This window comes from Buceros rhinoceros, unplaced genomic scaffold, assembly GCF_000710305.1.
Source record: "Buceros rhinoceros silvestris isolate BGI_N320 unplaced genomic scaffold, ASM71030v1 scaffold24617, whole genome shotgun sequence".
Lineage (NCBI taxonomy): Eukaryota > Metazoa > Chordata > Aves > Bucerotiformes > Bucerotidae > Buceros > Buceros rhinoceros.
The window spans coordinates 6,214-17,749 of record NW_010423113.1 but is presented as its reverse complement, the minus strand read 5'-3'; the positions used below and the strand labels follow the sequence as shown (position 1 = coordinate 17,749).

At 43.2% G+C, this 11,536-nt stretch overlaps 1 protein-coding gene across 1 annotated transcript in view; it reads right to left on the bottom strand.

The window, feature by feature from the left end:
* Window positions 1-2,698: 2,698 nt before the first annotated feature.
* SS18L1 (synovial sarcoma translocation gene on chromosome 18-like 1) overlaps window positions 2,699-11,536 on the bottom strand; it is an 11,204-nt gene continuing 2,366 nt past the window's right edge. Inside the window, exons 3-10 of the mRNA XM_010140328.1 lie at window positions 11,255-11,399; window positions 8,569-8,766; window positions 7,419-7,583; window positions 6,386-6,487; window positions 5,892-5,984; window positions 4,508-4,627; window positions 2,913-3,040; window positions 2,699-2,725 (exon numbers count right to left, since the gene is read on the bottom strand). Coding sequence (XP_010138630.1) covers window positions 2,699-2,725; window positions 2,913-3,040; window positions 4,508-4,627; window positions 5,892-5,984; window positions 6,386-6,487; window positions 7,419-7,583; window positions 8,569-8,766; window positions 11,255-11,399 — 978 coding nt within the window. The remainder of the gene's footprint in view (window positions 2,726-2,912; window positions 3,041-4,507; window positions 4,628-5,891; window positions 5,985-6,385; window positions 6,488-7,418; window positions 7,584-8,568; window positions 8,767-11,254; window positions 11,400-11,536) is intronic.

The window sequence follows — 11,536 nt, the reverse complement described above, 5'->3', positions numbered from 1 at the left end:
CAGGGATGGGGCTGCTCCCACCTCTCTGGGCGACCCAGAGAGGGCCACTGTCTCACCAGCCTCATGGTAGAAAATGACTTCTTTGTCTCCAGTTTAAATCTCCCGTTTTCTAGTTTAAAACCATCATCCCCTTGTCCCTGTCTTTCTTGTAGGCCCCTTTAAGCACTGAGGGCAGCAGGGGTGTCTGTGCCCCTTGAGGAGCCCATCAGTCCCCCTGTGCCATCGGTCAGCCAGCCGCGTGCCCCCTGCTCCGTGCTGTGCACCAGGCGAGCTGTTAATTGTGTACATTCACTCTGCACACACAGAGCAGTTCATCTTTGCCTGCAAAACAGTTTGAAAGCTGGGAGAAGCTTTTGTTGTGTGTAATTATCTATGAAGTGTATCAGTGAAGCAGGGTGCAGCTCAGGAGACTCTCCCTTTAGGTGTTGTTTCCATTCAGAAGTCTGCGTCACAAGAAAAGTACCACCAGCTTCATTTCCAGATACTTTTTAACCTAAACAATTTTCAAGCATTCTGTATTACAAAACAGAAAATGACACAATTCATGGAAGAAGTCAAAATGCTGGGATGATTTTGTTTCCACATTAATACATAAAAATGGACAACACGTTAAATAAACATTTTGTTATTAACAATTAGAAATATTAACACCAAAAATCATGTATAAATTAGGAAATAAATGTACAAACTATTTCCAAAGTGCTCTTTCAAATACATTATATACACAACATTCAAGAAGTTCTTAATGTAAGACATTTCAGATTGATGTAATGTTGCTGTTTCGTTTTAAGTGTTGTTTGTATCCTCTCAGAAGTATTTCAGCACTTTCAAAAACCACATAAAAGGTATATTTCCAAGCTGGCAAAGAGCAATATTGCATTCTTCTGGCTACTTGTCATATTAACACACTGTAAAGAAAATCTTACTTCCTTTCTTTTCCTTGCCATTTGAGAATACTTATTTGTAAGAAAACACCATCAAGAAAGATGAGAGAAATGGGGACTGACTAAAAAAACTTCTTTATTTTATCGGTAAATGTAATTATTAATGTATCAAGGGCAGTGCTTGGACAGCATTTAATAGCAAACTCTTTAGCTGTCCAGTTAAAGACCTTTCTCTACAGGAAAAGAAAAAGTAATAAATTGAGAGATCTTTTATTTTTCCCTCATGGTCTTGGTTTTTCAAAATATAAAGTACTAGTTACTCGAAGTACTAGATACTCGAACACCAGTTCAGACCAAGAAAAGGAGGAAATCCGACAGAGGGTGTATTTATACTGTAAATTTGCCGTTGATCTCCTATTAAAAAATGCTCATGGAGTACAGTCAGCCTTTTGCCTCAGAGAAGTTTGGACATAGTGTATTTTTCAGCATTATATAAGCACTTTATAAGTGTTTTTTTCTTTTTCAACACTTGATAAGAACATATAAAACTGAATAGAAGTGACTTACATCGTTCATCCTGGCTTTTACATGCCACTAGTTTTTATTTCTAAATTCCCCCTCTATGGATATTCTCTCACTGGCTGACCCCGTTAATAGTTCCCCTCTCTATATGCAGAATATTGTTTCACAATTAAAGCTCAATTTGGTTGCTTATCCGCAATAAAGATGGAATTTTTTTCCTTTTACTTCTGAACTATTTCTGTCAAGCTACAAGAGAAAAATGAAAGGGATTATGAGCTGTAAGAATAATAAATCAAAAAAATTGATATTGATATTGATATTGATATTGATAAAAAATTAATATTTATGGTTGTAATCCTTGCTGGAAAATCTGAGCTAGGGCAGTGGAAGAATCAGAAATAAAGACGGATGCCAGCCACCTGCTTGTGAAATTTGGCATTAAAATGGCTACGTGAGCTATAACATTTGGAGTAGTCTACTGAAGACTGGAGTTTTGCCAGATGTTTTTCCCAGCTAAGCAATATTGATGTCTAGGCTGACACTGCAGATCTCAGAGTTCCCTTCTGTTATTCTTTCCATGATAGAAATACCTTCGTTTACTTGGATATATAAAAGGTGCCTCTAGTGATTAACATTTCCTTGAATATAGGTTTTGATCCTCTTTCTGTACTTCTTACAACAGAAATGTGGGCTGATGTGGATAACTGAATTATGAGACTTGGCCCTGGCAGGTATTGCAGGAGTTGCAGATAAGTCTGTTTTTAACATCTAGCATAGAACTGTCTTCACGTAATACCCATCCCCTTACTCTTAAGAAGTGAAGAGCCACAGGTTTCAGAGGCTGGCAGGTTATTTTTCAATGCATTGAGTTTAAAAACATCAATAACCTGCTGCAGGAAACCTCCCTGGACTGAGCTATGACTGAACGGCTTCGTGCGGAGCCAGGCTGCAGAATAACCCGGCTGTTTTCCAGAGCGGGGCACAACTGTGACCAAATGATCCTAAAGCTATTCAGAAACATCAAGAATAGGGTGGGGGGGTAAATGAAAAACTTCTGCGTTGTGTCAACATACAGTACTATACACAGCACCAAATATCAAACCATTAAAGCATTGTCTTGTTACCAGTAGTGCACTGCTTCATATCCAGCATGAAATGAACACTGTTCACATACAGACGCTGCTTTGTGCTAAGGGGTAACCAACATATTACGATTAATCAAAACTGCCTGTACATCCAGTTCAAAAGATGGAGATACTATGGAAATGAATCTGACACACGATCGTATTCTTCTATTGCTGGTAATTTCCATATTGTCCCTATAAAAAGAGAAATAAAAATGTTGGAGAATAACACGTCAGAGGCTCGCAGACAGTGAGCTAGACAATTTCTGCTGGTCTCTGAATTATGAAAGACCTCCTGAAGTACCACCAACTACAGGACAGATTTATATGCGGAGCAAACCACTAAATCTGCTGTTTCACAGCGGAGATGCAGACAATTTACCTGCTCATAGCCGTAAGGCCTCTGTTGCTGAGCGGATGGGCCTGTCTGAGAAGCTCTGTAACTCCCGTACTGCTGCCCCTGCCCCTGTTGGTAGCTGGAATACTGTGAGGAAGCTCCTTGTGCAGGACCTGAGGAGACAGTGAAATCTATCACTGAGGCTCCGTTTGCAGGGAGGGTTCTTACAGTTAAAACAATGCAAAACATGATGGTAAAAAAGTCACCTCTGCGTGTGCGAACTGTGAGTAAATTTTGCCTAGAGCTCCCCTCTAGCTTTACACCAGAAGGTTTTAACCTTTGCTCAGAAAATTCGAGGTAGTTTTCAGAGATTTCTCTCTGTAATCTGTACTGGCACAGCCCAGTTATTACCTGTCTGCGAGTGACCTGGCCTTTATTTTAGTAGCAATTACACCTTGAACCTCTGTGTAATCTGTCTGTGCCACCATAAGCGCTGCTGACCAGGCACAGCCTACGACATCTCTTGCAGATAGAGACACTTCTCAAAACCATGTAAATCAGCCACACGACTGCACAGGGATATCGATTTCCTTTTCTCTGGGACTGTATATTCTGAGTATAGACTGCTTTGTGCACTTACTTCTTAGCATTGGTGGTGGATTTTTAGGAAGGAGAACCTTTAAAAAGAGGAGGCCAGATTTTAATATCATAAACTCAGTTTTAGGGTTCATTTCACAGAATACATCTGGTTTGACTAGCCCAAACTATCTACTAGTACTGCAGTTGGGCGTTAATAATTCCGTTAACTTTATAGGCATGTAGGTACTATCTCATGAAACCTCACATGTCTAAAATGGGTTTGCTGTTCACATCAACCTCAATTTATCAAGTCTGGCTAATGCTGGCAGTTCAAGGTCAAGCACCAGCACATTTGGGAGATGCACCAGAAACTCCTTGCCTTGAAGCTAGAATGTAGCTTATTCCAATCTCTCCAGCTCCTGGTTTTGTACTAAATCACCTGAAATGGGTGACCCAAAGGCTGACAGGACATACAAGCTGCCTCCAATTGGTCAGAAAGCTCAAAGATAGCCCTCAACGTCAGATTCTTTTGCTGGTTGTGGGGAGATCTGCCACTGGTGACCTAAAGGGTTCGGAAGCCCTGTGCCAGCGTTAGCTGCACACTCACAGCACTTCCACTTCCCTCCTTTCACCTCAGTCCCTCACCAAGGAATAAAACCCCTCTGATGCTGCAGGAAATCGAAGTGAGGGAGTAGCGGTTCTCTGGACTGTTGGTGTTAGTTTTTCATGTCTCTATTAGATGTGTAGGAGGCCTGAGAATCCAGGCAGTCACCTCCTGCCAGCACTGCCCAGGGAGTCAATGTGAGGCAGAAGTGTATTTTCTAACTTTCTTTTAAAAGAGGGAGGGATTCGGGATGCTAACAGAGCTGTACGGATTGCAGTGCTACACTAGTGGGTGTCACTGCCCGGAATCCCTTCTCATGCCACGCTCTTGGCCAGTGTTTGTATGTCCATGTCCAAGGGTAATCAAGAAAATAGTTCACAGTGTGTTTTAGCGTACAAATGGACGGGTCAGGATGAAGGGCTGCAAACCCTCGGCCGGCCAGTGACAGTTTTCTTACCGTATCCTTGCTGCTGTCCTGGGTAACTCTGCTGATTTGGGTATTGCTGCTGGGAATATGTTTGCTGTTGTGCAGCTCCCTGCTGGTATCCTGCCTGCTGCTGGCTGTACTGAGAATTTCCTGAGGAGGGGAAATGGAAAGAGTTTGGTTATAGCCGAGGCAGGTATTTCACTGTACTCGCGGATCATAAGGAAAACAGGGGTGTAAGGAGCCTCTGTCTGCAACTCACAGAGAAGCACTCTTCGCAGAAACAAAGGATTGCAGTTTGCCAATGAGGATGTTTATTTCTTCAGTGATTTTTAGTTCTTTTGAACAGGAAAGAGTTATTTATTTATACACTTCACTAAACAAACAAACAAGCAACCTGTTCCCCATGGGATTTTTTTTTACCCCAGAAGTGTTTCAGAAGAAAAACCCAGTCACAGGGATGAGGCTGCCAGTGTCAACAGCTGGTTTCTCAGGCAGCCCTCCCACTGTATGCTCTTCTAGACAATGATGTTTGTTCATACATCCCAGAAGGACCACTTAGCTAGTTGCTACTGGTGTCTTTTGAAATACCTGTGATGGAAATGCCATTTGCAGCGTCCTGAAACAACAAAGTGAACAGAGACTATACAGACAACATCGCTTCTCCTAAATGCCACCTCGCTGTATCATCATTAATATTTCGCAGTTAGAGTTCAGACATCTTTAATAGTCTCAGTGAAGTTACTGACATATTCCTGTTGAGAGTAGAATTGTAAACCGACAGCGTTGCTGATTCTCAAAGACTAGTTTCATTTAACCCATTGTTTTTCACAATTTATAAGGTGAATTAAGATTAAAAAAATTGCTGCTGCAGTTAACCAGGAGGCTTTCCTCCTTTAGAGGAACTTCCATTTATGGCTTCCAATTTCTTTTCCGGCTCTGAACCCCATTTCTAACTGCAACACGTTGGTTCACCTTTGTCAGCAAAATCTTTGACTTTAATACAGCCATTTTTATTGGCATTATATAAAACGTTTGTTGAACAGTTCTGTAGGAGTGGAGGATACCGGTATCTTGGAAGTCTTTTACTGCAAAAGTTCTCTCTCCACAGCTCTAATTTCTACCTGGCTCAGCTACAACTGAGGATCCTTTTCCTAAGGGTGTTAGCGATCTCCCAAGGCTGCACAGCGCGAGTGCAGTTCCTGACACGGTGCTGTGGATACACTCTGATACAGTCTCGGCACAAAACATGCTATACGTAGCTAAATTCTATTTCCTGGTCACTCCTCAAGTAATGCTAAGTAGCAGTTAACGATGCAGAAGCTGCAAGTCATATTTTACACCTTCACAAGCATTTCATTAGTATTTTAGGGGATTAGAGCTTTGGTTTACAAAGACTGCCAATACATTTTCCTACCTCCTTCATAATAGTGTTGTGTAGAGTCGTCAAATGACCTGTCATAGCTCTGCTCGGTATAGGATGACTGCTGGTAGGCATAATCACCATGTCCTACAAGGGATGGCAAAGATGTATCAGACACACTGGTAATACAACTAGAGACTGATTGCTGAGTGATGTGTTACGAAGCTGCTCAGGCACAAAGATGAGGCTAAGAGGAAACACAGACCCCTTAGGCAGGAGATCAACAACATGGCAAGGAAAGTCACGCCCACGGATAAATCTCTTGCATCCACTAAACCAAATGTGGCTTTGTGCTCTTTGAAGCAGTTTGGATAGCAGGATGCGCCGAGGCGAAGGGTTGTGTACCAGGCTCCTACACCCTGGGATTCCAATTTTCCAGCATTTCAACTGGAAATGAATCGTAATGGGTTTGCCATGTCCTTGGATGTGGCAGTCATGCTGGTCTACCCTTTACCAGTATCTCAGGGACTCCAGCCCAGGGGAATTACCGTCTGGGTAGTATTGCTGGTTCATGGGTTCTGACGAGCCTTGCCCATGGCTGTACTGTTCACTGTAATACTCTTCCTGGCCCATGTACTGCTGCGAGGAACCTGTGGGGCAAAGACGAGAGAGAGTAAACAGAGCCTGTGCCCTCCGAAGGGATAGGTTTTTCTTATCTAATTTTTCTTTCTGAGAAAACATCGTTTACATCTGGATAAGTAAAGAAGTCGTGTGTTAAGAGCAGCTTCAAAGATGTTTTGCTCACTAGGAAGAGGAAATAAATTAGTATTCTCAGAAAAAACTGGCTGAAACTGAAATAGTGCAAAGGTCAATAACATGTTCTAAAACCATGCTCTTCTGTGGCAATACCAAAGGTAAGGGCTGCATTTCATCCGAGTTATTAGAAGGCACAGGAATGTATTCCCTGCTCAAGAACACAGTCAGAACTATTCTATTTTAATCAGCGTATTAACTGGTTCCTGAGCAAAATTCAGTTGACATTAGAATCAGTCTAGCGGCTTTATTACCTCTCAGAAGTGTTTCCAGAGAGGTCTTAGAGCATGATAGTTATCCTCTGGCGTTTTCCTTTCCTTGGCCTAATTTTTCATACTAATTGCTGGCAAACGATATCTTCTTTGCAGAACGTGTTCCTTGTTAACTGTGCCATGGCACGGCTGACCCAGTACCACTTGAGAGAATGGAAGAGATTCCCCGTGGCTTGAGTGAGCTGCATATCAAATCATTCATCCTTTCTTTAGAGATATATGACCCCTGATAGACAGAATTATTTTTCTAAACACCTGAATGAATTGAATAGGTAAATCTTGAAAATAGATTAAAGTTCATCTGATTGTCATGACACTTCCACCATCTGAGATTTCCTGTGTTCATGCTGGGATTCTCTTTCCATCAATGTGGCTTGGAAATTCGGTTGACTTACCCACCCCACAGGACAGACTGTCCTGTGTCAATCTAAGAATAATTATATCAATATCATCAATCTAAGAGTAATTATATCGCTAATGTACGAGCAGATTTTACCTTGCTGTGAAGCCCTGTACGGGCCCATGGGTCGCTGCCCCATCATGCTGTTGCCTTGGTTGCTCTGACTCATCATGGCAATGGAGGACTGTCCCTGGTAGTGCTGGCTCCCTCCTTGCGCTGAGTTGTAATGTGACGTTGCTGCTTGCTGGTGCATCATGGAGACTACAATGTACGCAGAAAACACTGTTTTCTAACAGGATGTGACAGTTCTCTCCAGAAGCAAGTTAAAACCTTCTACCTACACATCCTAACATGCATCCTGATAATTCTGTGAGTTTTCCACAGGGGGAGATGTTTTCCTTCCTCTCCTGCACTGTAATCCAGACAGGCTGTTATTATATGGTCAGTTCTTGCCATTTGCTTCAGTCAAACACTTAAAAACACATCTAGCCTTGATTACTGTTAGTTTAATGAAAGAATGTAATCATTATTACAGTAGGATTAAAGAAATAAATAAGAACTGATATTCTTTCCTCTCTACCTGCTGACTAATTCATTGGTTCATTTCTTCTCTCATCAACTCTTCTACTTCCATCTTATTACCCGGTGATTACACAGTTTAAATAAACTAACATTTGTGGATTTATTTGATCCCTAAATTGCGTATTGTCGGAAAGAACTCTAAAGCGTTGGGCATCCCATTCAATACTGAGCAGCAAACATTTTTACACACTGAGAGATCAATCCTGCGTTGCCTGCTAGGCTCTCCATGCCTTGCAAGCAGCGTGACAAAATAACAAAAATGGGGTAGGAACACAATAACAAACATGGGGTAGTAACGTGCAAACAGTGGATGTGTGATACTCTTTGGCAGGCGCTTTCAGCTGTGATAACGGTGCTTCGCTTCCCTCCCACAGTGGGGTGGGATTTGCTGCCAGGGGCTGTCAGTGCTGCTGCACTTTGAGCTAACCCTCCTGTCCCCAGCTCATCGCTAACCACGGCAAGTCGGGGTAAGTTAAAGCAAGTCTGAAACTGTTCTGGCTCATGCTGGTGCCTGACACCTTCAAATTCAGAGGTGTCTTGAAGCTCTCTTTTCCTCTCGCGTGTTTGTCGCCGTCTACAGACAATATTTACAGAGCAAACTCATGTCTGATAAACCTCTGAGGTCAAACTCAAGCTGTCCCAGCAGGAGGAGGAGGGGGTTTACCTGGATTAGACTGCATGTTGATGTTTGTTCGAGAGACGTAATTGCCTATTGACCCCTGGCCTTGCATTGGCACATTCTGAGATGCAGGCACCGTGTGGCTATAACCAGGCCCCGTTCCATGACTGCTGACAGTCATACTCAGAGAGGTGGTGGGCATAGTGTTCTGGCCTGACTGCTGCATAGACACGTGATTAGGACCTAGAAAAATTAAAGAGAGCCACAAGAAAATCTGTGCTATTATTGGCAACGTACAGTGAGCATAAAGCCCTCGCAGCCTTTCTAAAATTCCTTATGATAAGGCAAAGCAAAGCAAAAAAATTCCTCATGATTAAAATTCCCCATTATCTACAGACACGCTAAAACTGCTGACTGCACAGTGAGAGCGATCCTCCTCTTCCTCACAGCCAAACCCAGGCTGCACAGAGCTGCAGACAGGAAGATCGAAACCAGCAGCGATGCCCTACAACCAGTTCCTCGCAGGCAGCAGAATTCACAAATACCGCTGATTTCAGATACTTCAGAAAGCGCAGGGACTCTGGAGACACCCCAGCCTGCTGAGGTTTGTCCTCTCCTTCCTCCCGCCCTGCTGTGGACTCCTCTTCCCCCTCACACACGGTGTCAACGGGAAGGCTTGGTAGCAGCTGAGACACCCTTTGCACGTTGCTGCATCCATTCAGTTCCCCTACAACCAATGAACCTCCTCAGCTGCCGCTAGGAAGTACCCAGCGACCCTCTCCTTGGAGGACATTCTGTCTCTCCTTTCCTGGAGGTGGACTAGAAGTGCCTCAGAGTTGCCAAAGATCAATTTTCCAGGTCACCATCATTATCCCAGTTGTTACTGTACTCCCTTTCCAACGCCTCTGTATAGAATCTGTGGACTGCTCCAATTATATCCTGGCCTTGAGAGTCCCCTCGTGCTTCCCTGGCAGTTTGCTTATTTTTTAAAATTCTGGTGCTGTTGGAATCGAGGAGAATCCTGTCCTTATCTTTTGCAGTTAGTTGCTGTAAATACTTTCAGGAATGAGTTTTGGGAAGTTGTGTATTGCTACTCTCTAAATTGTGACAGTGTGCATCGTTGTCTCCCTAAACTCAGCTGCATTGTTGTCGATCTAAATTAATTTAGGCACAATTCATACTCTGGTGAATCTGAGGCAGCTGGGATTTCTTTGAAAGGCCTCACTCACCGTTTCTGAACAGTTAAACCTCTCGGCAGGGCCCAATTCTGTTCGGAGCGTCTCTGGTCGGTGTATTAATGGCTTTGCCTGCAGGGCTGTGCCATGGAGCATCACTGACTGTGGATGAAGGATTGTGGAAATCCCACTGCGTTGGGTTTTAGCTTGTTTCATCAACAGAATTATCACTACAGTTGACCTCGCTGCCCCAACACAGTTACCGTGTAGGTAGGGAAGCACCTCGTTACTGGCCTGCAGGGGTGATTCCTGTAAAGTCCTGGCTGAGGACCGTAAAGGATAAAATGTTGTAGATTCTACGGCTTCTTCCCTCTCTCACGCCGCTGTACCTGTTCTTTACAGACTTCCGTCCCTACAGCCATTAGATGTGAAATGTTCACAAGCACAGCCCATGTTTGAATCGTTTGTGTGTATTTCTTCTTAATTTCAAAAAAACCCACTGTCCAACAGCTGTTAATAGACGTGAAATAATTTCTCCGCCTCAATTCCTACTCATTTTCATTAGCACTGAAAATGTAGATTCTTAGCAATGCAAACCAATGTTTTGACTGACTGTAAGACGTGTCCTAGGCACTGCATCCTTCAAAAAGGAGGCCCAGGTAACTCAGTGAGTTCACGCTACAGCTGTAACTGTTTAAAGCAGGGACCTCATCCACTAGTTTAAAAGGTACCATTGGTTTGACCGCAAATGGATTTTTAAAACTCAGAATTAAAAATCATCATTTCACGGCTTGTGTCTGCTCTTGAGTCCCCCTGCCAAGGCCAGTGATTTTACAATCAGGTATTTCTATTTATAGAAACGGTTTTCTCTCTGTCATTCTGGGAAAGTCCTGCAGAAACAAGAACTGACTAAATAACTATGAACTACCAAAAAAATCAGATAATTCACACTATAAAATGCACAGAGTAAAAAATTGCTGTTCTGCTCTCAATTAGTTTGTTTTAGTTGTACAAACAAAACCAAATAGACAAAGTGTGTTATCTTATTCCTGTGAAATGTCTGTGCAAACTCTTTGGCTATGTGGTACAATCTCTGCGAGCTCCCGCAGAGGACAAAGACTGATGCAACACCACGTTATTTTTAAGGCGTAGATCCTGGAAGGTCTTTGCAATCGGAAGGCTGGGTCGTGCGGTTAGTCGTGCCAGCAATCGCGTTTTACCCCAGCCCACCCCACCGCTTCCAAGAGAGAAATACCACAATACATAATTTTTCTTCCTAAAAACTTGGATGCATCTTTGCTTGGGGATTTTCATTTTTAAAAACCTGTTTTTAATCTCCCCGACAGAAATCAGCCCTCGGCAGACTGGAGTCCTGGCAGAAGCCAACAGCATTACTGACTGTAGCCATTTTGTGATGATTTCAGCATGTGCCTGAAATCCCCGTCTGCCTGAAAGGTGAGTTAGGAGGGGTCTTTTACAGCTCGGGAAGTATATTCTGCATTAATGATTTTGTTGCCAAGCAACAGCAAAGCAGCACAAAGGGGACCGAAGCTCACCATTGCTAATCTGACTCTGCATGAGGGAGGAAGGAGGAAGGCCGGTCCCAATCGCATCGCTGAGATTGCTCTGTGAATGGAGAGACTGGCTGGATGCGCTCTGAGTCATTCCTCCGGGGCCCAAGTTTATGTTTTGCGTCGGTGGCTGCGAATAACAAGGAGAAGAAGCAAATTTTTGGTTAGGTTTTTGAGTAGAAAAACAATACCCCCCAAATGAGCCTGACAATGAAGAAAAACTGCCTCAACTAACTACGTGCTTCCGTCACTCTTGGGCTTGTTTGC